This window comes from Tiliqua scincoides, chromosome 1 (genome assembly GCF_035046505.1).
Source record: "Tiliqua scincoides isolate rTilSci1 chromosome 1, rTilSci1.hap2, whole genome shotgun sequence".
Lineage (NCBI taxonomy): Eukaryota > Metazoa > Chordata > Lepidosauria > Squamata > Scincidae > Tiliqua > Tiliqua scincoides.
The window spans coordinates 168,257,328-168,283,722 of NC_089821.1; the positions used below are offsets into that span (position 1 = coordinate 168,257,328).

Here is a 26,395-nt window from a genome sequence, read left to right on the forward strand (position 1 = left end):
TCAAAGAGCAGTTTTTAAATTGTATCCGTTATAAATCTGTTATAAAGGATGGTTAAGGAAGAGCTCATTTAATTAGCATAATGGTGATTTCCAGAAGCTGATGTTCCTCTCCATATTATAGTTCTAATTCTAGAGGCTGTCATGTCGATAATAAATATTCAGCAAAACATGGATCAACCTTGTTAATCTACTAGGTTATTATATGAAATGCTATCTTGCCAACCAACCAGCTGGCACTCAATTATTTTTGAAATGACAAATTGCTCTTTTAAATTGGACGTGGCCAGTATTAATCAATGGAGAGTGAATGTAAAGTGTTAAATGCCACTTAATGAAACAAATTGTATTCTTGAATTTTGACTAAGGAACAATGACCTAAATAGAATAATAAGTCTTACCCACACAGCTTGGCACTGTGTCATTCCACTGGGCTAACGCATTGGGCACAGACTGGCAGCGGATAGCTTTGGAGCCTTGCAGAAGATAGCCGGGACTACATTCAAAGCGAACGACAGAACCTGCTGAAAATTCAGAACCAATCCTCCTACCATATCTTGGCTCAGGAACGGAGCTGCATTGTGTATCGCTTGTGCGTGGAACCGCTGCATGAAACAGGAAGGAAACAGTGTAATCTGAGACCAACACATCACAGAGAATTTACCTTTAGACATCTGTTGCTCTGTGCAGGGTTCCTTAAAATAAGGTCAAGTTAATTTAATATCTAAAAACATCATTCTACTTAGGTTGAATTCCTCCTATCACTTGGTCTGGAGCAGAGGTTCCCCAAGTCCTACCCAGACTTTGGGAACCCTGTAAGAATTTGCAGAAGAGGGGGAAGAGAAGCGGCAGCAAGACGATCGGGACAATCATGCTGCTGTCGGGGAAGGAAGGGTTTTTTGAAACTTACCTGGGGGTCGTTATGGCTCTCTGGTGGGTCTGGGGAGCCTTGACCACCTTGCAGCCCTCCCAGCAGCTCCAAACTGCTGTCAAATAGGGGGAAAAAACCCTTTGTTTTCAGTGTGAAACTGGAAATGTTTTTTCTCTTTTTTAACAGGAATTTGGAGCTGCTGGGAGGGCTTCAGAGGCTGTTGCAGACTTCCCAGACCCTCCGGAGAGCCTTAGTGACCTCCAGGTAAGATTTTAAAAACCCGTCCTTTCCTGGCAGCAGCATGATAGCCCCAATCATGTTGCTGCCAATTTCTGAGCCATTCCCCTTAAAAAGGAATAGCCCTTTTCCGGTTCCTCTGATATTTCACAACCCACCAATTGTTTGTGGCCTTTTTAGATCTGAAGGCTGCTTTTGATTTGGTGGACAGGTCTATCCTCTGGAATAAGCTCCTACATCTAGGTATAGAAAGAATACCTAATTAGAAGACTTTTCTTTATTAGAAATTTGTATGAACCACAGCACTAGAGCACTCACATCTACATCTATCAAGCTACTCTTTGAAAGCCAGACTGTATGACTAGATCTTATACAGACAAATATGGTAAACTAAGCAACACTTCCCTTGCTATGAAGCAGTTTGATTAAGTAATACCCTGAAAAGTCAAAATATATTACAAAGCAACTGAGGGGAAGAAAAAAAATCAAGCATTTGATTGAAACATTGAATACTGAATGGCAACCTATGTTCAGATGCAGGTGGTATTACCAGGATATATATGGGGTTGCAAATATATGTTTACTAGATGCCCTTATGCAGGCAGAATGTGGATGCCTCTGTATTGCACAGACTAATCACATCCCTCTTCCTCGTTTACTCAACAATAGTGAATTATGCAATTCACCCCACCCCACCGTTATCTATACTGATATAATCACATAGGATAACATACAATATTCGTTCGGATCAACAGTGCTGCATTTCAAGCTCCACAGGGTTTTTGGGTTGTATCCTAAGGTTCCACAGAGCACTGCTCCATTGTCAGTGCTCCTTCTGGGAATAGAAGGTACTTTCGACAATGAAGTAGAGCCCTGAAAGATCTTAGAATGCATTTATATCCTTGGCATAAATGTGTAAAACAATCAGTGATATTCAGACTGCAGTGTTATCATTGATTTTTAATTTAAAAAATACTGGGCATGGGGATACTACCATAATACAGAACTTTGAATCCGGACAACTATTGCAAACATACAATGGACAGTTTTTAGAATAGTTTTTAATTCTAGATAGCAAAGGTATGGGAAGGAAGTATTAAGCCATTTCTGCCCAACATTGCATATGCAACAGGGATCAAATGTGTATATCTGTGAGCTTGGCAGAAATGGATTAAGATTGCTTCATATAAAACAGCTTTTGTTTTAGTGATTGACACCAAGACATATTTCTGTGATGTACACAGAGTGAGAAAACTGTGCTTCAAAAGTCACAAGTACACAGTGAAGATCAGTAAAACATACCTATTAAAATTCTAACAGGTGAAGTTGCTGTTATAGTTAGATTGATCAGGAGGAGAAAAAGACAGCAAGTAAGGGAGAAAGTTCATGTGAACATGAAAGGAAGGCAGAGGTGAAAGGTGAAATGCTTGTCATTAGAAGAAATTGAATGTGTATTGGACCACACACTACCTTATGTAACAGTGGTCATTTGAGAATCCTACAGGAAATGCACAGTGTAAATTCTGGAAACGAGAACAAATTATTCCCTACTGACATGGCTGTGCTGAAACTGTGAGGATATTTAACTTTCCCATTACAAAATCTTGAGACTAGGTTTTTGCAGAGGTTAGGTGCTCATTCATGGCACAGCTACTACTAATCATCAAGCTTCTTGTGGAATATGAAAAATAGAGAAATGCAGCCATTAGAAAAAAGAAGGTGGCTTATATGAGACAAGAATATAGAGTTCAGAAAATGGCATTGTAAAAAACCCATTATATCAAAATCCAAAGCTACAAATCTAATCTCTCACTGGTTGTGATAGGAATATACAATCATGCTGGCTATGGCCCTCCTTTCCATCCTAATCCTCAATCTAATTCTAAGCTATAATGTTGACAAGCTAGTCTTCTTAGTTGGTATCAGAGAGAAATTGCATTTTCTGTAGTAATTATTCTTCATCTTTAGTACTATGAAACAAAATAGAAAGCAGCCTAGTGGAAAAGTGAACATGGAATAGGGTCAGTCTGGAATACTAGGTAATAAATAAAATGATTGACTTTGCAGGCCAGATTAGAGTGTTCATTCAGAATGTGGATGCTGCTCTCAAAGGTATTTTAACATTAGCAGGCAGGCAGTCCTGGGAAATCTGTTCCTATATTTCAGAAGAAGATTGAAAATCCCCAAATTGTGGTAGCATATTTATTAAATCTAATTAAATGCCACAAACCACATTGCCCCGGCTAAATCTTTGAACAACTAGGGATCCTACTGCATTCATCTTCCAAAAATGGAAACTTGAATAGCTCCAAGGTTCTCCAGAGATAAATAAAGCAGACTTACTTACTTACTTGATTCATTCTGAGATGCTGAGAACAGCATTCCCTACTTCTCAAAATCAATCCCTTCCGGCTGCTTCAAAAAAATAATAATCTGATAGCCTAATACTAGTGATAAAAAAAAACAACCACCCCCAAACTAACAAACAATAAAACACCCACTGAATACATTTGTTACATGATAAAGTGATGTTTTTTCCCCCCGCCTGGTCTTGAAGTATACTTTTTTAAAGAGTAGGGAAGAAAACAACATTGTATTTAAAGTCACTAAAAGCAGATCATTCAACATTTTCGCTGTATTTTACTGACTAGTAGATGCTGCAGAAAAAGAGTGTGGGAGAAAGCAAATAAAAAATAATGTATTAAGACACTCAGTTCATATGTGAAGCACACTATGAAGAGTTCAAACTAACATCGAAGAACAGGCAGAACATTATGTTTAAAATGAAACTATTTTCCATGTGTCATTTATTATTTAATGCTTAAGTGATCGTGATTTTTAAATACAAAAATGAGATCAAAAGTTCTTTTTCTTTCAAAAGCTGTGCAACCCACACAAAGTGGAAAATAATTTTTGGTTGGCAACCTTCAGTCTCGGAAGACTATGGTATCGTGCTTTGAATGGTGGTTCTGGAACAGCATCTAGTGTGGCTGAAAAGGCCGATTCGGGAGTGACAATCCCTTCCACACCGGGAGCAAGTGCAGTCTGTCCCCGGTCTGTCTCCCTGGCTATGGGCCTTCCTTCTTTGCCTTTTGGCCTCAGTCTGTTGGCCAAGTGTCTCTTCAAGCTGAGAAAGGCCATGCTGCACAGCCTGCCTCCAAGCAGAACGCTCAGAGGCCAAGGTTTCCCATCTGTTGAGGTTCATTCCTAAGGCCTTCAGATTCCTCTTGCAGATGTCCTTGTATAGCAGCTGTGGTCTACCTGTAGGGCACTTTCCTTGCACGAGTTCTCCATAGAGGAGATCCTTTGGGATCCGGCCATCATCCATTCTCACAACATGACCGAGCCAACGCAGGCATCTCTGTTTCAGCAGTGCATACATGCTAAGGATTCCAGCACGTTCTAGGACTGTGTAGTTTGAAACTTTGTCCTGGCAGGTGATGCCGAGGTTGCGTCGGAGGCAGTGCATGTGGAAGGCATTCAGTTTCCTCTCCTGTTGTGAGCGAAGAGTCCATGACTCGCTGCAGTACAGAAGTGTACTCAGGACGCAAGCTCTGTAGACCTGGATCTTGGTATGTTCCGTCAGCTTCTTGTTGGACCAGACTCTCTTTGTGAGTCTGGAAAACGTGGTAGCTGCTTAACGATGCGTTTGTTTAGCTCGGTATCAAGAGAAAGTGTGTCGGAGATCGTTGAGCCAAGGTACACAAAGTCATGGACAACCTCCAGTTCATGCTCAGAGATTGTAATGCAGGGAGGTGAGTCCACATCCTGAACCATGACCTGTGTTTTCTTCAGGCTGATTGTCAGTCCAAAATCTTGGCAGGCTTTGCTAAAATGATCCATGAGCTGCTGGAGATCTTTGGCAGAGTGGGTAGTGATAGCTGCATCGTCGGCAAAGAGGAAGTCACGCAGACATTTCAGCTGGACTTTGGACTTTGCTCTCAGTCTGGAGAGGTTGAAGAGCTTTCTGTCTGATCTGGTCCAGAGATAGATGCCTTCTGTTGCAGTTCCAAAGGCATGCTTCAGCAGGAAAGTGAAGAAAATCCCAAACAAGGTTGGTGCAAGAACACAGCCCTGCTTCACTCCGCTTCGGATGTCAAAGGGGTCTGATGTGGAGCCATTGAAGACAACAGTGCTCTTCATGTCCTTGTGGAAAGATCTGATGATGCTGAAGAGACTGGGTGGACATCCAATCTTGGGGAGAATCTTGAAGAGGCCTTCCCTGCTGACCAGGTTGAAAGCTTTCGTGAGATCTATGAAGGCTATAAAGAGTAGCTGTCATTGTTCCCTGCATTTCTCCTGCAGCTGTCTAAGGGAGAATACCATATCGGTGGTGGACCTGTTGGCTCGGAATCCACACTGTGATTCTGGATAAATGCTCTCTGCAAGTACCTGGAGCCTCTTTAGTGCAACTTGGGCAAACAGCTTTCCTACAACACTAAGGAGAGAGATGCCACGGTAGTTGTTGCAATCCCTGTCACCTTTGTTCTTGTACAGCGTGATGATGTTTGCATCCCTCATGTCTTGAGGTACTCCAACTTCTCTCCAGCAGAGACAGAGGATTTCATGCAGCTCAGTGACGATTATCTCTTTGCAGCACTTTAGGACTTCAGCAGGGATGCTGTCTTTCCAGGTGCCTTGCAAAAAGCAAGGGAGTCCAGGGCCACATGAAGTTCTTCTAGGGTTGGTTCACTGTCAAGCTCCTCCAGCACAGGCAGGCACTCAATGTTGTTCAGCGTTTCTTCGGTGACTACATTTTCTCTGGAATATAGCTCAGAATAGTGCTGCACCCAGCGTTTCATCTGCTGCGCTCCATCCATGATCCTGGATGACCTCGCCTGCGGCAGACTTCAGAGGGGCAATTTTCTTCTGTGTTGGACCTAGGGCCTGCTTGATACTGTCATACATCCCCTTGATGTTGCCTGTGTCAACTGCTATCTGTATCTGGGAACAGAGCTGGAGCCAGTAGTCGTTAGCACATCTCCTGGCAGTCTGCTGGACTTTGCTGTGAGCAGCTCAGAGGACCTGCAGGTTGCGCTCACTGGGACAGGCCTTGTATGCTGCTTGAGCTCTCCTCTTTTCCTCAATGACTGGTGTCAACTCCTCAGAGTGGGCTTCAAACCAGTCTGCCGTCTTGTTGGTCTTCTTAATTAATTGCACTAATATTTAGGTATAAGGGGGTAACTCTCCCATGCCACCCAAGTACAATCAATATATTCACGCATTTATCTTCAATAAGTATGTAGCACAAAACATGTCAAATTACTGTTGTTTCTGTGTTACAGCTAATCTGAACAGTTGTGACTACAGGTTGTGTCTCATTATTCACGAGGTTTCCATTCCCAGAACTCACATGGATGGCCAAAAAAGCAGTAAAGCAAATCAATTTAAAAAAACAAAGTCCCTTTGCTCTGGTGATTTAAAAACAGCCTTGCTAACCTTTGGTAACACACACAGAGGCAATCAGTATCTCTCCAGGCACTTAGGCTTTTACTAGGAGGTAGCAATCCCTCCCTTCACCAGAAGCCCCAGCAAGGGGGAAAGAATGGGTGATAATCACTGCCATTTAGCCTTCTTTCACGTGCTCAGGGAGAAGAGAAGCCTGGAGAATGAATGATGGATTTCAGTTGGCTGCCCTCTCTCACACTATTAAACAACTGTTTTCTTTTAATTTAAAGTGTACTTCTCATCAGTGTTGAGATAGAAAAATCTGTGGATTCCCCCCTCCCCCCCCATGAAAAATCCCTGGATAATTAGGTTATACCTGTAATCCCTTACATGACTGTCTCCCTACAACAGTAAAAAGCGGTTTTTTAAACTGTGATTTTAAAGGGATGCTTTTTTCCCCTTCTCCAGGGACCAGCACATTCCTTTTCATTTGCAGTGGCCATTCGTGTTGAGTCAAATCCGTGTATTAAAAATCCATGAATAACAAGTTTGGACATGTACTCAGAATGGCTAAGCAATTGGTAGCAGGCTCATTTCTTCACCTAAATCCACTATTCAGACATGAATTTCACCTTCGGCCTGTCATGCCAGTAACTGCATTAAACATGTATTATACAAGCTAGGGTTTCTGCTGTAAGGTAGGCAGTCGCCGCTAAGTGCTATGTTGTATAAACAAGCTTAAAGCTAACCAAGTTTCTGCTTGACCAGAATTTGAAACTACCTCACAACACTGCTTTTAAATTACAGTTAAGTAGAAACCTTTGTTAGTTTTAATCATAGTTATTTTTGCTCCCAATTTAACAATTAACTGTGAGCCACCCACCTCCAGTGGCACTTTGGCATCAAGTAGGACTTTGAAGGGAGAAGTAAAGTAAGTGGGTAGATCTCCTTAAGAACTATATGGGGTTTGGACATTTTAGTCACCCAGAAGAGCTTAGTCAGAAGGGTGTGTGCAGAGGCGGTTGCTGCACGCACCTTCCTCCTCCACCTGCCAAAGAGAGGTCTGTTCTGGGATACGGAGGGGGAACCATTTACTTTGTCCCATTCAACATTACTTTGTATGTTAAGTAGAAACTACGCCACATTAAATTTGACCTCGTCTCTGAGACTTTAGGGCACATCACTCAAAAGCAGCTTTCTTCTGGCATGTGGAGTCCAGCAAATGGATTAAAAACCAGTACAATGAGACACCAGGTTGCATGGTACTCTACACAGGTAAATGCTTCTTATACATGCTACGTATCTAAATTGATCCTATCATCAAAACAAGACATTTCAACTTTTGAAGAAATAACGATAGCTAAATTTTGAGCACCATAGCATGAAACATATGCAAGTACCTTAAATATACCAATTAGACTTTTCCATCCAAACATGATATAATAATTATGTCTGGTGACAATGGTCCATACATAGCCAACAAAAGAAAAGCAAGTATAACCAAGAAAAGTACCTTGGTAAACAAAATGGAAGCCCCTAGCAGATGCCCCACTCTTAGCACCAAACCGCAAGACAATCTGGTTGGATGTGGCTAATGGTAAGGTCTCTCCTATAATGAGAATCAAAAAGGAAGCCATGAACAGCAGAAATATCAATATCAAAATATTTCTTACACATATAGGCATGAAACACTGAAAGCTCATGTTTAGGCACAATTAACTTTTTCTCGTAAAATTTCAGTGGTTGATTTCTGTAAAATAATGCAATAAAATCATTATGGATACACATATTGCTTAACATTTTCAGCATTAAAAACCCCTATTTTTAATAGGGGCTATTTTTCAGCACTACTCAGAAAATATTGACCACATACATTGTTCTTTCTTGCTCTCTCACTCTCAACTGACTTCATTTGCCTTCAGATAATAAATACGTAAAATATTTAGCATTTGTATAACACTTTCTGAGTGCTTCACATGTATTATCTTGATGCTGACCTCACAATAACTTGAAAGTTGAGGGGCAGCCCAATCCTAATGAAAGTCCCATGCAGTTATCCATCAGGGAAAGTGCTGCTTCCACTGCATCCAGCACAGGACTAATGTCTGTTAAATGTCTCCACAGGATAAGGGGACATTTGTCCCCTTATGTCAGATAAAGTCCCAGAGCCTCTATGTGGCTACTCAGATCTGCACTACCTATATCACTAGCAGAAATCCAAGTCACCCTGTGTCGGGAGAAAAGGCTTGGCAGGGGGAATAGGATATGGTGGAGCACCCTTTGCTGTTTCTGTCCCCCTTTCCCCTGCCCTGTAACTCCTCCCCCACCCCGTTCTGCCCTCCCATGCCCTGACTGGCACCTACTTGCTCAGGCAGATGCTGGCCTCCAACTGGCAAACATTAGCCTTCAACTGGAGCCAGCAGCCCTATGTAGGCCTTTCCACTGGTGCTGATGTCCACTGCATTGCCACAATGTGCCTTACAGCATGTTTGTGACAGTGCGCACACCTGTTCTACTAGCAAAAGCTAGCAAAGGATTGGGCCTTGTAATTATTCACAAATTGGAGCTGGTAAGCTGAGGCTGGTATACCTAAGGCCATCTAGTGAGATCATGGCAGAATTGAGACTTGAACCATGGAACTCTGATATCATCTGATATTATCACATATTTGCCATAGCTTTTAATATGATGAATTTAGACACAGCATATATTCATATAATGACAGAATCCTGTTTTGTATATCCAGGTCAGGGGTGCCCAAACTTTTTGGCAGGAGGGTCACATAATCTCTCTGACACTGTGTCGAGGGCCAGGAAAAAAAAGGAATTAATTTACATTTCAAATTTGAATAAATTTACATAAATGAATATATTAGAGATGGAACTTATATAAATGAAGGTCTTGCAATAGCTCAAGGCCTATAAAAGGCCTTGCACAAAGCAAGGCCAGCCTTTCCTTTGCTGCTGCAGCTACATCACAGATGTGAAACAGCAAGCAGTGGAGGAGCCCTCATCCCACAGCTCACGCGAGAGGTCAAACAGTTGGCTGTCACTCTGAGAGCACCTGCATCAGGCCAGCATGGGCTCCAACAAGTCTCCAGAGGGCCAAAGGCTCATTGAAGACTAGAGGCTCCCTGAGGGCCGGATTGGGAGTCCTCAAGGGCCACAAGTGGCCCCAGGGTTGGGGTTTGGGCACCCCTGATTCAGGCTATAAAAAAAAACTCAAGCTTTCTCCACTAAGCCAGTTCAGTTTTCATTTCTATATAATATTTACCTGAGTGAGATCCAGAAAGTGAACTCAAAAGTCTAGCCTGTTGATGTTCTCCATCAAATAATTCTACCACATCATTTAAAGCAGTTTGAAAATAGGCAAATTGTCCAAAAACAACTGTAACATAAAATATAAGAAGGAAAACAGTTAACCAAAATAAATTAACAGTACACCACTTTCTATTGCAGCTATTCCCAATTAAGTGTACATGGGATTTCAACCTTATTTATGTTTTGAAGTAAAAAGTTCTTTCAGGATTTTTAACCCCATTCAGCAAGTTTAGATTCTCCTAACTTTTTGCCCTTGAGAGTGTAGGGCATTGTCAAAGAATTAAAGTCCTAAAAACCCAGAATGCTTCCACACACTGCTACACACACAACAAATGTTCCACACACCGCTACACACCTAACAAGTGACCAACACACCTGAAGTATAACTGCTTTGTGTCTATATACAGTGGGCCCACATTATCTGTGGGCTCAGCATCCGTGGATTTCAGTATCTGTGGATGATGAGCCTGTAGCTGGAAGAGGAGCTCCCAGACATGCCTTTCAGTCGCAACTGGGAGGTGTTCTGAAGTGTGGGAAGGTTGCACCTCCTGTTCATGCGGGCAACTTCCAGTCATATCTGGAGGTGTTCTGAGACATGAGCACGGCCTCTCTGTGCCTCATAACACCTCCCGGATACGACTAGAAGCACTTCAGGTTTGCATTGGCAACTTCTGGTTACATCCAGGAGGTGCTCTGAGGCCCCTCCATCCACGGATTTAATTATCCATGGAAATGATATCTTCCTGGAACAGCTCTACCATGGATCCTGAGGACCCACTGTATAATGTATCCATCAGAATATTAGTTACAAAACTGACCACAGAACATGTCAGAATGTACCATTCTTTTTTTTCTTTAAATATCCACTTTACGAATAATAGCCTTGTCTACCTTTTTTCCCCTTCAGGTTTTTCTTTCTAACATGACGACAAAAATATTCACCTTCTTCCAGAGGGAAGTAAGAATAAATCTTCACTTAATAGAAGTGTAACTGCTCAGTATCATCTTCTTACAGTTATTAAAATATAAGCTCAGCCATAGGGATCCCAGCATATATTTTGAGATTTGCTGCTCTGTCTCTCCTCCATATATATATGGAATATGGGGAAATGCTAAAGTCATGTCAATATCACTGTGAAATTACGACCACAAAGTGACAAAAAATATTTTGTAACTCAGATTTTAGTGTCATAAATATGTGTCAAGTAAAAAACTCCAATAGTCTTTTATTGTAATTGTAAGGATACTAATAATTCTGAATGCTCAGTGATTTCTTATTTAAATGCTCCATTGCTCCAGTCTTTTTCCTGTGTTTCTTTTATAACCTCTGCAGTAGGCTAGAAAGAAAAACAAAGTAGCAAAGTGTATTCTTATCTGCAGGGAACTATAATGCACTAGATACCTTTTTTCATATTTTATTCTTGGTCCAAAGCCACCAAAATCCCATACGCAGGCAAAGAGGAATCTAATGTTCCCCATGATGCACAGTGGGGTTAGTGAAATAAGACAATGAATCATTGAAATGTGTTATCTGATCTAATTTAGTTAATTCCCTCATTGACAGTATTGCATTTACCTACTGCGAAATTGTATTTACTTAGTTTCAAAGGGGAAAAGCATTCTGATGTGTTAAAAATGATGCTCATTTCTAAATTGGAACAAAAATGAATAATTTCTGACATTTCAGTCATTCACAGTTATCCTCACATTTTTTATCCATGAGAATATACTTTTTTTTACACCCCCACATATTTTGGGTATTACAGACAAAACAGCACAAACAAAACACTTCTTGGGGTAATAGAAACAAGGTATATAATCCTTTAAATACTTCTCCTTTATTAACTATGGACTAGATGTCCACAGTTCATTATTAACTATGCTCTATTTAACATGTTAACTATTTTAAATAATTCACTGTTAACTATGGACTTGATGTTCATGTCCAACTATGAATGCTAGATGATACAGTGCCTGAGGATACCATGACTAGAAGTGTTTGAAAATCTAGGTACAATTGACTTGTTTTGGTGCAGGGATGACATAAGAAGTTGGTCAGATTAGATGCTGGTTGGAGGCTTATCCTTGTCTGAAGCCCATCAAGCCAGGCCAACCATGACTTCTCAGTACCAGCAGCACTGGTAATGCCCACTTTGCCATCAGGGGCCAGGCGGACTGTGTCACGATTAGAGGTGTTGGTTTCTGGTGAATAAGACAGGATACAGCCTAAGGGCCCAATCTTATGGCGGTATATGCGTACTGCCAGTGCTAGGTGTTGTGAAAGTTCCATAAAGCACTTTCCCACCAGCAGTACGCATGGAGAGGCTGCCGCCGTATTCTGTGCTCTCTCCCTGGCCAGGAGAACCTACATGGGCTTTCATGGTTCTGCACCCACTCAGTAGTGGACACAACTCCAAGGAGACCAATTGGGACCACAGCAATGTTTCCTTGATGAAGGGAGCAAATGCTCCCTTCATCAAGGAGTCTCCAGCAGCGACCCCTGGCCCATTGGGTAAAGCAGAAGCCATTTCGGTGCCATAGTTCCTCTGGGTGCTGGGGCAGCAGAAGATTGGGCTGCCTGTCTTACTGAACATGATGGGCTTACTTCTGAGCAAAATAAATAACACCGTCCTACACCAAACCATCCACTCATTTAGAGATGAAATTGAGAAAATGAGCAATTATTCCTGCAGCTCTGACAACAACAACAACAACAACAGTATTTATATACCACTTTTCAACTAAATGTTCACAAAGCGGTTTACAGAGAAAAATCAAATAACTAAATGGCTCCCTGTCCCAAAAGGGCTCACAATCTAAAAAGATGCAAAAAGAATACCAGCAGACAGCCACTAAAACAGACAGTGCTGGGGTGAGGTGGGCCAGTTACTCTCCCCCTGCTAAAAAAAGGAGCACCCACTTGAAAAAGTGCCTCTTACCCAATTAGCAGGGGTTAATGTGCCTGTTATCAGGTATTTTTAATATAAACATATTAGCAAGGTGAGTTTCCTCCACCAAAGACACTTTATGGGCACCATAGGTGTCCTAGTATTGAAAGTGAATCAATTTGAATGAAGCAGGGGCACTGCAGATTGCACTGGGCAGCCTAAGGAGCTTGATAAGTCTCCTGGAGCTTACATTTGGTGTTCTTGGCACCCTAAACCTAGAAAATAAGGCTGGGTACAAGCAGAGGCAACCAGCCCTCAGGCAGTCAGGCTTGGTAAAAAGTAGAAGAGGGCTGTAAATGTTCCAGGACTGGCAGTGCTTAGGATACAGCATATTGCTGTTGTCAAACAGAAATGTTATTTAATTTGTGCCCCACTTTTCAACCACTTAGCACCGAAGACAGCTTACAAAATATAAAATAATATCATAAATAATTAAAACATGGCACAAAATACACATACATGTACATATACACATATACACACATACACACATATATATATACATACGTACAGTATATACATATTTATATACATACATATACATATGTAATATTGTAATATGTATATGTAATACACACACACACACACACACACATTTTATATATATGTAAAATATAACAATATAAAAACAACCAGCGGCAATTGCCCCAGATAAGGGCAAGCTGCCTAAAACAGATGCCACTTGTTATGCAGCGTAGGGCACCTGCTAGTCTAGCCACTAGGCATCTTAGTACAAACCTCAAGCTATGTATATTTTGAACCCAAGTATCTCTTGCCTGGATGTTGCTATGGCTTATGCAGGCCAGTTGCTTTAATTAGCAAAGAAGCACCCTTGCTTTAAGCAGAACCCTTTTCAGGATGTGAAACTGTAGGAAAAGGCATTAAATAGGAACCAAAGAGCTGTGAGAGGTAGGGTCGGCTGATCCTTGAGGCCACCAGAAGTCGCCTCAGGCACCAGATTGATGGGGGGGTACCCATCTCTGCCTACTTCTTCCATGCTCCACCTCCCCTTCCATTCCCTTGATTAGAAAAGAAAGAGTGAGACAGAGAGAAAGAGAAAATGTGAGGGGAGAAGAGAGTGCGGAGTTAAATCTTCGGAGAATGGGAGGAACAGACGCTGGCACAGCATCAGGTAATGGGAGAATTTGGCTTATGCGCCAGGCATCTGGAGGTCTTGGGCCAGACCTGCCTAAGCTATGATAACACAGAAGGTCAGAAGACCCTCTGAGGCTGGCTCTGGTGAAATGTTTACCTTTTTGTTTTGAATTACACCCCCCCCCAAGCTTTTGAAAGTTCCCTCAGACTAGTTAGGTGGTATGGGAGGAGTTGCTATTTGAGCGGTTTAAAGCCAAATACTTTCCGCACACTCAAAAGTTCTGGTTACCCAATTCTTTAGAGTTCAGTCACATGTTTGCACCAATAATATACAAAAATTCTTTAATTTGGGAGAACTATTATAGGGATTGCCTATAGCTCAATGGCACAACTCATGCTTTACATGCGAAAGGTCCCAATCCCTGGCATCCCTTGGCAAGTTTTACATGTAAAAGATTCAATCTGGCATCTCTAGGTAGAGCAGAGAAAATCTTCTGTCTGAAACCAGAGGCACCTGCGGCCAGTCAATGATGACAATAAGCAAGCTCGAAGGAGCACTGTCACACTCAGGACAAGGCACCTTCCTGTATTGTTTATCTTTAGCCACTGTTGCCTGAGCTAACACTGACAAATGATTATTCTCAAACTATATCAGTTGTAATGAATTAAAGTTTAGGATGTTCTCGGGCAAATGCTATCTGCTTCGGTTCATTCGACTCTTGTTGATTGTCCTAGAGAGTACATAGACATGCAGTTACCCTGTGTAACAAGTGTTTTTGATAAATATTCAGAAGCAGCAAAGATTATGCTGTGCATGCAGTTCATGCAAGGAGCTCAGATTTTGGGGTGGGGGAGTGGGTTGCTTTACAATTTTGATACAGAGAAACTAAGAGTAAAATAAAGTATTAGTGAACTGCACACATCGGAAACAAAACGTACCAAATTCCTTAGGCACAGTAATTGAATATTGACAGGTCTGCCCAGCGGTGTAATTATGAGGGTAATTTGGTGATAAAACTACTCCATCTGATCCAGTATACTGGCCTCCACAAGGAGCTAGAAAAAAAGAAGAAACCACATTAAACATTAAGGGAGAAAATGTTATTGAATTACAATTGAAATAGCAACTTAGCACATTTACGTTATTTGATATTTTGTAAGAATAGATTGGTGGTCAACATCCCAAATGCATTCACCAAAGACCAAAACACAGTATTTTTCATTGATATTCTCATTAAAGGGATAAAATTGATTGTAATCAAACTTCTATCAAAGTCTTTTCCTTGCTGTGTAATGGTGTATTCTAATAATGGTGTACAGTAAGATCATAGAACATGTATTAATATGCATTACTGATCAGGAATTCTGAAGGCTGGCTGCTAAATGCTGCTAAATTCTTGCATGTGATTATGTTCCCTGAGATCTGTTGGCATCCTTCAGTCTCGGAAGACTATGGTATCGCGCTCTGAATGGTGGTTCTGGAACAGTGTCCTCTCCAGTGCGCAAAGCCAGGTAAAGTAGATATGGAGGATAGACTGTTACCCGTGCAGCAAACCCCCCCCTCTCCACGTCGCTGAAATGGTCCAATGGAAAGGCAGAAGCCAATACGGTTGGTTCCAGCGGCGTTGCAGGAGTTGCCAGAACGTGACTGTGTTCAGCCATGAACTGCCTCAGGGACTCCATCTCCGGATTTTGCCTCGAGGTTGACTCCTGAAGCCTTTTGGATGTAGCCACAAGGCAGTGGAGGTTTGGGATCAGAGTTTTCCTTCTCTCAGTTGAGCTGCCTTCCCAGGCTGATGAGTCCCATCTACCCGGTGGCTGTTTAGTTGCCTCTTACGACAAGTACAGCAAACTGAGGGCCTATTCTTATCCCCTAGCCCCCAGGGGTTATTCCCTGAGATACATGACTGCAAATAATAAGAAAAATTTCTGTCACAGAGACAATAATTCTCGAGTACTTCCTGTCCCTTGTCACAACTTGCAAATATTAACTATTTCAGGATGCCCATGCAGAACAATATTTCTCATAGTCAAAGGGTTACAAAGGGAACTTTTTTTGCACAATTAAATCAGTATTAAGCATTTTTAGTTTCCAAATATTTCAACACGATAGATTTAAGGATATGCTTACATCTGCCATTTTAAATCTGTGGAAATTTAAAGTGCATAGACTGGGTTGTGTCTCTATGTTTATGAAACAACACTGGATAAATTTGCAGTCATATTCTGGCAAGCAAACAGGCACTGATACAAGTCACTATGCATTTCAGAGGTTCAAAACCTTTGCTACGTATACATTCATTTGCAATATAAGTAGAATTAATTTATTAATATTTATCGAATTTCTATCTTGGTTTTCCCTCTCAAAAACAGGGTCAAAATGGCGATCAAACTATTAAAATAATGAGCCACTAAAAAATTACATGCTAAAATGAGGAAAAAATACTTTAAAAACCTGATAAAGTTCCGAGATTTAAAATACAGAGAACACTGGAAATAAACAACTACAATACTTGCTAGAATAAGAAGGTCTTAAAACGGCAATGGAATGTCATTAAAAAAAGGTCAAAAGCCCCCCAAGGAAAGGGAATTCTGCAAAGTGGGCATTACAACAGAAACATGAATAATTATCTATTTACAGAACTCTTTAGTTTCATTTTCTTCTGGACCAACCAGAAGTCAACAAGACAACATCTACCAAATCTATCACCCAGAAAACAAACATTTAAATATGTCATATTGGCAGCAGAGAAATAAAGCAAACAATTTGGGAGACCAGTTCTGGGAACAATGATATTTAACATATTTTATAATGTTTCTAGATTCTAGAATGAACACTGAAATAGCCATATTTGCAGATGACACCTAATTATTCAGGATGGTGCAATCCCAAGCTGCCTGTGAAGTGCTCTAAAAGTATCTCCACAAAAACATGGGTGACTGGGCAACAGAATGGCAGATGAGATTCAGTGTAAGTGCAAAGTGATGCACTTGAAATAAACATATACACACTGACGGGGTCTAAATTGGCTGTCAGTGCTCAGGAAAGAGATCTTGGAGTTAAGATTGAAACGACAACTCAGTGTGCTGCAGCGGTGAAAAGGAAATTTTGATGTTAAGATTCTTAGGAAAGAGACTGAAAATAAAATTGCAAATACCACACTGCTATTAAATAAATGCATGGTGTGCCCACTTTTAGAATATGGTAAGTAGTTCTGGTCATCCTCCCCTCAAACGGAAAAATAACAAAGACACTGCAGAGCTGAAAAAGCTACAGAAATCAAAATGATCAGCAGATCAGAGCATCCTCTCTGTGAAAAAAGTCTTAAGAGATGAGCTTTATACTGGGGGCGGGGGGATGACTAGAGGGGAAGATGATAGAAATGTATAAACAGAGATTACTTTATTTTAGAATGGACCCATCTGACCCAATGAAACAAATTGGCAGGAGGTTCAGAGAAATCAAAGCAAATAATTTCTTCATACAAAGGCACAAACAACACATGGAATTCTTTGTCACAGGAGGTGGTAAAAGCTCTATTTTAGATGGCTTTTAAAGAGAATCAAACATGTTCATAGAGGATCACTCTGCCAATGGCTATTAACCAAGGCAAAAATGAAACATTAAACTAGGTACTCGGAACAAAAAATATGACAATAGTCTCTATACTTTCTACTTCACAGATGCCTCTGTCTCACAATAGAATACTGGGCTGAGTGCATCTTGTCAGATCAAGTAAGGGGTTTCTTTCTCTTTTCTTAATCTAGAATGATATTTTAGTAAAGAGCCTTTTACTGAGGGTGAGCTATGTTTTCTTCTCCTACTACTTGTCGCGCAACACTAACAGTCTAATCTTAAGCTGCCCAGTGCCCAGAGCAGCAGCGGTGCTTAAATGGCTACCACTGCATCCTTTATTTAAATTAATTTTTAATTATTTTCCAAAATAAAAACAAACAACAAATATAAACACAAACTCAATACACAACACACACAAAAAACAAAAACATGCCGTTGAAGGGTGCAGGCAATCATATATCACTATACCTAATCAATCAATACATATGCTACCATTGCATCCTATGGGTGTTGTGGCAGCCACCGGAGTCTCCTATGGGGAAGGGGCATTCGTCCCCTTCCCCCACATAAGGGTGCAGGCCCCGCAATGGGCATCCTCCAGTCTATCTCTGCTATTTTGCCTCCCTCTGCTCTACCCTCTCCCACTCCAGAACACCTCCCTCCCACCTTGACAAACCTTACCACCTCGCTCCAGTCCTGTGCTCAGCGCTGACTTGTGCTGAACTGGCGCCAGCGGTCCCTACATGGAGGATGCTGTAAACATGCTTTACAGCACATTTACAAAACCCAGAGGTGGTGGTACACTTGTACTGCTGGCGCTGAAGAGCTCAGGACTGGGCTCTGCATTAGCAGTGCTTCCACTACAAAGCAACTATGTGCAAACTTTTTACTTGTCATAAAATCTGTATATCTTACATGTGTTCTGCTCCTTTCTCTGCGGAATTTTGCTTGTTTCTCTGTTTTACCAAATGGTGGGTATTGTAGCGCCCCCCCCCCTTGCTTTCAAAAGGCCTTTATTTGCTTCATTCACATAGCTCTTTCTGCTGAAATCCAGAAATGTTTGCTTGGATCAGGACAGCCAGTGGACTGACTCATGTTCCCAACAATCTCCCTCCCACATGGTATCCAAATCCATGGAAAAAGATAGATACAGAGAAAGAAACAAATATTTTCTCAACTGTTTTTGAATGACTTACGAATTCTCAAATAATTAAGAATTTCTACTATTTACTTCATGTATCTACTATATTCAATTCTCACATAAGTCAAAATACATGTTGTACTTTTCTACCAAGACGTTTCACTGCTTTGTTGGGTAAATGGCTGTCAAATCAATTGGGCAATAAATACATGCATATTTTCATGCTCATAAGCACCCTAATTTAACAGCATTTATTTTAGAACATCACCATGCAGCATCAGATCTGGAAGGAAACAAAGCAATATTTTTATTTATGCTTGCATGAAACATAGTGTTGTCAGTAATGAGACAAGATCTTTTCACTGCCAAAGGCTGTGTCTTTCCTGCATCCAAGACCTTTCCTAATAACTACATTTCTCCTTACATTGAAAATGTGTGCAGATTCACTTTTTTTAAGATTTAAAAAACATATTTCTATGACTCATGAAATAGTTTAATATGTCTTTTGTAAAAATCTTTGATTAGTGAAATATCTGATTTCTAAGCTCGTATTTTCACTCATTAATCAAAACTCTTCAAGGAAAAGGGTCTTTTTCACAACAAAAATACATTTGAAATACATGAGAAATGAGAAATACATTTCTGTTTTTGAACGTTATTATTTAGGAAATTTACCATCATGTCCTGTTCCATCACTTGGCTTGGATCCAAGGGTGGATCCTTCCACTGGTTGAAAGCCTCTTTAGCTTGCAAAAGACAAGAGCTGTTTCTCAGCTCATATAAGTATGTTGTGTTAGTCAAGCAACCTAAAATCTAGAAATCTTATTTTATGTACATTTTTTGAGAAAAACTTTCACCAGATTTTCCTTAATTTCCCCCCTTAGACTTTCAAATCATAGCTCCCTCCTGAATTTTCATACACCTTTTAACTAAAACAAGTCACAGATTTGATAAGGCAGTACCATTAGTGGATTGGATCCAAGCCCTCTCTTGCACAGGCTTTGAAAGTCTGCCGTGACCCCAAATGAGGTTTCACAGCCCCATTGACTCATAACCCCCAGATTGGTGACGCACCAACTACCCCGCTTCCGCCCTTCCAAGGAAACGCCTGCCTTAAAGTGCATCTAGGCTTTAGATGCATGAGGCGAGCCTCGCACATGTGTGATGCTGCAGGAGCCTCCTGCCTGAGTTCGGAGGCTTTGTGCACGCAGCGCAATGCATAGCAACCTCCAGCTTGATCTCAGAGGGACTTGCCCTTGCAAACGACAGGCTTCCCATTCTCCGAAGATTTAACTCCACACTCTCTTCTCCCCTCCCCTCACATTCCTCTCAGCCCTCACCCAAGCAGCCTGGAAGCCCCACAGCACAGAGCACCAGCAGCCTGCCCTCCTCCCTCTCTGTGCACAGGTAAGGGGAGTTGCTGCTGCTCCTCTATCTGCCTGTTTCCCACCTGCCTGGCATTTGCTTTGCAAACAGGCAACTCACTGTGCTTGCAAGAAGCAGGCTTTGTTTTTAAAGAGACAGCAGCCTTTCATGTCTACTCAGAAGTAAGTCCCATGACAGTCAATGGGGCTTACTCCCAGGAAAGCATGGATAGGATTAGAGCCCAGTCCTCTGCATGTCTGCTCAGGAGTAAGTCCCATGGCAGTCAATGGGTATTACTCCCAGGAAAGCATGGATAGGATTAGAGCCCAGTCCTCTGCATGTCTGCTCAGGAGTAAGTCCCATGACAGTCAATGGGGATTACTCCCAGGAAAGCGTGGAAGGGTTGCTGTCTCTTTAAAAACAAAGCTTGCTTCCTGCATGCCCAGTGAGTTGCCTGTTTGGAAGGGAGGGTTCATTTCTGCCTTTGCCCACTGTTGTTTTTTTTTGTTTGTTTTTTTGTTTTTTTGGGGGGAGGGGGGGTTGGAACTACCCTTTTTCTGGGTGGCTAGACTGAGCCTGGGTGGCTGGATGCGCCCCAACTGCAGGCTGCACTCAGAAGCCCAGAGAGAGGACAAGGAGAGTGATGATGGGGAGGTGAGGATTTCCTCCCCCCCCCAATGATCATGGAGGGGGGGAATGTTTGTTGCCCAAAAGAAGGCAGCCACTGGAAATCTGAATAATGATTGCAAAAGTAGAAGGGGAGGTGGAGATCCCCTGTCGCTTGCCAACTGCAGGAAGGTGGGAGCAAAAGGCTGAGCTAGTTGTAGCCCTGATGCTGTGTGTGGGACCAGAGACATTTGTGAAACCCTCAGCAAATTTGCCTCCTCCTCGGGCTTCTCCCCTTTCCCTTCCTCCCTCACTCCCTCAGCCTGTATATTTTCAAGATTATTGCCTTCTCCAACATTTTCTACATTTTAAAACTTCTTTTCCCTCCCCCCCCCCCACACTGTTCTTTCCCACCCCAGATGGACAGAACAGAACAAACAAACAAGGGGGGGGGGAATATCTGTAGAGAGAGTTGCAAGAGAGTCAGAAGCTGGAGAAGGGGGGAAAGCCTGGAAATGCCTGCCTCTCTGCAATATTGCATCCCAGCAGGATCAGTGTCAGGGGAGTACTACAAGGGTTACAATGCAATTCTATCCATGCTTACTTAGGAGCTAGCCTCAGTGTAGTCAACTGAACTTACTCCCAAGTAAGGATGTGTGGGATTGCAGTCTCCTCCTTTGACTGAAATTGACTGGAATAACTGGAAGTTATTGTAGGGTATATCACAGAGCAGCATTTGCACAGTTGCATATATATTTCACAGAATATACTTGCTCCAATTACAAAACTGGGAATTATTCAAGATGTTTCTGAATAATTTTTGATTTCTGTTTTGTTGAAGGGAGAGCTAGGGAAGAACAAGGAGTGATGATATTCAAGCTAGTACTATTGGTAGGGAAATAATGAGACAGGAACTCAAATCTCCTAGAGCTGAGAACTGCTGTAGTTTTGGAGGCTTTTGAAGAGAGTGACACAGTGTACCTTTAAGCAGAGACTGGGTAGCCTCTATCTGGAATGTTGTAGCTGTGGACACTCTACACTGGCAGAGGGTTGGACTTGATGATCTTGAAGGTCCCAATTCTGATTTCTATGATTCTCCATGTGACATCCTGTGATGACTCTTCACGTGATGTTGAACACTGTTTGCAGTACGATTTCACACAGAAAGCATTGAAAACCAGAATATGTGTGTATAGAACAAGTGTGTCTTCTATTGAAGCCAGTAGACTAAACCTGTTGAAGCTAGCATTTTATAAGCTGAATCAAGTTCAGTTCCAGAAATGTGTACATTTAGGCAGTGTGTATGATATTGTAATTTAAAGGTGCAATTTTAATGATGTGGTGGGCAGTGATGTGGGACGGAGCAATGATACATCACCACACCCACTCCTCAGGATCATTGCCCCACCCACTGCATGGGACAAGGTCCATTATGGGGGGGTGACGCGCTGGCCTCCCGCACTGGGCGACGCAAACCCTAGTGACGCCACTGCATGTTGGCCCACACTCAGAGAAAGAGTGGGCTCAGATTAAATACATACCATTACAAGATGGTAAAACTCTGTTCCATGCTGGTTTTCCATCAACGCCAATCACACAGGTTATCGTGGATGGTTCAATAATCTTGTATCCAGAATCGCACTGGTAAGTAATACTTGATCCAAGTTTAAAGTCTGCTCCTATTCTAGTTCCATTCATTATGCTGCCAGGATCAAAACAAGCTTCTCGTGGTTTTTCTAATTTAAAAACAGAGAGAGAGAGAGAGTCCATGAGCATTCAAAGAATTCAGGGAGTCAACAGGCGTTTCCTGAAAATCATTTTCCATTACAGTACTGTTATCAGTCCTTACAGTAGCAAGTGAAAGTGCAAACGGAGAAGACATATTAGGAGTACATCTAACCTTTTCAGAACAGCATTAGTCATCAAAATGACATCCTTGCTGCTCCCTAAAACTATCAGGGTCCACAGGTTGCAGTTGCACACTGTCCTCACGTTACCTCAGAGAGCAACACAGATTGCAAGCCTTCAACTGGGCATAATGTAGACCTAAGCATCAAGAGAATAAAGCAGATTGCCACTATTGTCTCTTCAGGTTAGTTCAAAATGGCTCCATAAAGAGAAGCATGCTCACCCTAGTCATCGGCCCCAAAGTCATTCTATAGGCTGGAGCACTTTGATCTCAAGGAATGAACATTGCTTGTAAGTTTGAAAAATGGGAGTTGTGTGTGCACCTCCTGTATCCCCATCTATTTTTCCCCTCTGCTTGGTCAAGTTATGTGAGCATGAGAAATTGCTGTTGCTGTAAAATTAGGGTAATTATCCTTGATTTTCTTTTCAAAATATTTTTTCTTACATTTTGCTGCAGGCCTCACACTGTATCCACGGAGGATTCATTGCTGGGCACCTCACAGATACTGAAACCATGGATAAAAGGAAACCCTATATTTACTGTGGAACCAGCATTCCTGTCTCTTCCTTTTCAGCTATTTATAGAATGCTAGAAGAGAAATGTGAGAAGCAGTGAGCTGGAACACCGGAGGAGGGAGACAGTCTTCCTCCTCTAGTATTCAGGCAGCCTGCTTGTCACATTCCTCTTCTAGTGCAAAGGAAGAAATAGGAGTACTTGGTACACAGTAAAGAAAGACAAATAGGCAGTGGGTATGGGGGGGGGTGCGCAGAGAACCATGGATAAGTGAATCTGCTGATATGGGATCTGTGGATACGGGCAGGGGAATTGACATAAAAGCAAGAAGTGTTAATGGATTAAATATTGTTATTAGATTACTGTATTACTAAATACTGAATTAAATATTTTAAAAATCAACAGATCCTATTTCATAAAATGAACAACAGAATTTTACAACCTCTTGTATACTAAGAGTATGATCACTTTCTATATGCTATAAGAAAATATTGGTAATTTAGCTACAGAGAACTTTGAATCATGAATAACACATACAGCACAATCTTATGATGTCTATTCAGAAGTAAGCCCAATTAATTTCAATGGAATTTACTCCTTGGTAAATGCATATAGGCTTGAAACCTTAAAGATTAATAGGAAATGTGTGTTTTGATTTTTGTTTCATTGTTTGAGTCATGAATTGCATTGCTTATGGATGCCTTTTCTTTAAGCAAAGACAGAACCCAGCTAATTAATAGCTGGCCTACAACAAAGTTATAACTTTCTACAACAAAGTTAGAAAAGAAAGACTTAAGAATTCTCAGCACAGATGTAAATGTAAACTAAAACCTACTGTGATATGAAAAATCTGCATGTACATAGAATCTTTATAGACGAAAACCCAAAAGGTATTATGCAAATGCATATCTTTTGATTGGATAGGAGAGGAGGTCAGATAAAGAAAGGGAAAAAAATCTCATTTTATTTTGCTTTCTAGAATAAACAACATGCATGGAAAACAATCTTCAAACAACCTGTACGCAAAGTGTGCTCGATTGGTACATATTAAACCAATACAAATAATTTCCTTGTATTGAAATTGTGTGAGACATTTCCATTTAAGATCTTCCACTAGCTCCTTTTCTTATTTGGCACAAAGAATGTGTGGAAACGCAACAAAGAATAAGAAAATGCATTTTATTGAATCACATTTATCCATACTGAAACTGGATTTAAAACTTTTTTTTAATTCAAGAAATTATTATTATGAGTTTTGTTCTGTTTTTGTACATTATTGTCATACCACCTATCATGTACTGTATAATATTTTAATAGATTTAGAGCCCAATCCTATGCAAGTCTACTCAGAAGTAAGCCCCATTATAGTCAATGGGACTTACTCTCCAGTAAATGTGGATAGAATTGCAGCCTAAGTATGACCACTTAGGCTGCAAGCCAAACCACACTTTCCTGAGAGTAAGCCCTATTGAACAAAAAAGAAGGGGGCAGGGTGAACTGAGAAATGGGGGACAGAGACTGATATGCCATTGAGATTCTCCTGCTATGTGTTCCACCCTACCACCAACTTCCCAGCACATGCAGAACCTCCCAGAGTTGCTACCTCAGCACTGCACCTCTCACTATTTGCAGTAAGGGCTCAGCAGAACATGAAAGTGGAATGGCTTTCTCACTGCTATAAAGGTTCTTGAACTGCCAGAATGCTAGTTTTGGCAGTGTATTAGGGTCTAAGAGCCCAGTTCTCTGCTTCCCGGTGCCTGCTGGAGCAGCAGCAACAAAGCAGCTACCACTGTATCCTCCAGTGGGTGCCAGGAAGCCTCTGGGAGTCTCCTCGGGGCGAAGGGGACTTCCGTTCCCTTACCCTGAGGAAAGCAATGGCTGTCCTCACGTCTGCACCAGCTATTTTGCTGGCGCAGACACAAAAGCCTCCATGTTGGGCCTTTCGCTGGATCAGTGAAAGGCTCAGTGCCAGCGCTGGATGAGTATAGAATTGGGCCTTAAGTCCTCCAATGCAGACTATTAATTTGTGCATAAGTGCAAATGTGTATAAGTAACACATTTTAGACAAAAGTTTTTAAAATAAACATGTGCAATTAAAATATGCATATTTTTGTACTATTTAATTATTAAAAATACTTTTAAGGCTATTCTCATTAAATACTCAGAAAAAAAATTCTGTTGCAGATATTCTAGTAGCAGTGTTTCACGTGATCACTAGCAATTGATCTGCTACCAGATTAGCTTACTCTGAACCATATATACATACTTCTACTAATATTGTAATTACTACAACACAACCAGCCATATATAATTCTAGCATGCCTTGATATTTGTGTGGGATTACTATAATTCCCATACCAGAAGAAAAGTAACTATTTCAGGTTACAAGGTAGTACTGAGAATTGTTAAACTTTATTTCCATGTTAGTAATAAAGAAGAGTCTTTGTGTGTTTACAATTTATGCAATCAACATATTGTATTAAATTTACCTTTATATTCAATGGCAAATCCTGACATGCCGACAGAGGCATCACTACGAAATGCCAGAAACAGGCTATTACCACTGCTCTCTATTCTTTCGGGTGCCTGGGAGCCTTGAAAACTGCCAATTAGAGGACTGTTGGAATCTTCTCCTTCATAAATATGCAAAAAATCATAACTGGGTTCCATGTTAAAACTGAAATAGAAAACCAGAAAATAAAATGTCTCTGTTTCTTGGGGAAAAACAAAAAAACAGTTAATGACATCCATTTCCTTCTGACTGTATTTTTCTTCTAACGTTTGAAAAGCCCCTTTACAAGGATCCTTTTATCCCACAACCTAAAAACATCCACATAATGTAAAATTGAACTTATTAGTCTGTAATTCAATGCCAAATGCCAAACACTGATGCATTTCTTGTGTTAAAAGTTTTTTTTTCCCCTTCCTTGTTAGTAGAAATCAGAGAGAAAGTTTCGGTATACAGTTAGACTTCTAAGACCTTCAGTAAGAACATAACATAAGAACAGCCCCAGTGGATCAGGTCATAGGCCCATCTAGTCCAGCTTCCTGTATCTCACAGCGGCCCACCAAATGCCCCAGGAGCACACCAGATAACAAGAGACTTGCATCCTAGTGCCCAACCTTGAATCTGACATAGCCCATTTCTAAAATCAGGAGGTTGCACATACGCATCATGGCTTGTAACCCGTAATGGATTTTTCCTCCAGAAACTTGTCCAATTCCCTTTTAAAGGCATCCAGGTCAGATACCGTCACCACATCCTGTGGCAAGGAGTTCCACAGACCGACCACACGCTGAGTAAAGAAATATTTTCTTTTGTCTGTCCTAACTCTCCCAACACTCAATTTTAGTGGATGTCCCCTGGTTCTGGTGTTATGTGAGAGTGTAAAGAGCATCTCTCTATCCACTCTGTCCATCCCTGCATA

General features: G+C 41.3%; 1 protein-coding gene across 1 annotated transcript in view; it reads right to left on the reverse strand.

Moving 5' to 3' along the window:
* The window catches only part of CSMD1 (CUB and Sushi multiple domains 1), a 947,002-nt gene that overhangs the window by 154,511 nt on the left and 766,096 nt on the right, over positions 1-26,395 (reverse strand). Inside the window, exons 29-34 of the mRNA XM_066622693.1 lie at positions 25,457-25,644; positions 22,087-22,281; positions 14,796-14,912; positions 9,767-9,880; positions 8,007-8,102; positions 399-602 (exon numbers count right to left, since the gene is read on the reverse strand). Of these exons, the coding sequence (XP_066478790.1) occupies positions 399-602; positions 8,007-8,102; positions 9,767-9,880; positions 14,796-14,912; positions 22,087-22,281; positions 25,457-25,644 (914 nt within the window). The remainder of the gene's footprint in view (positions 1-398; positions 603-8,006; positions 8,103-9,766; positions 9,881-14,795; positions 14,913-22,086; positions 22,282-25,456; positions 25,645-26,395) is intronic.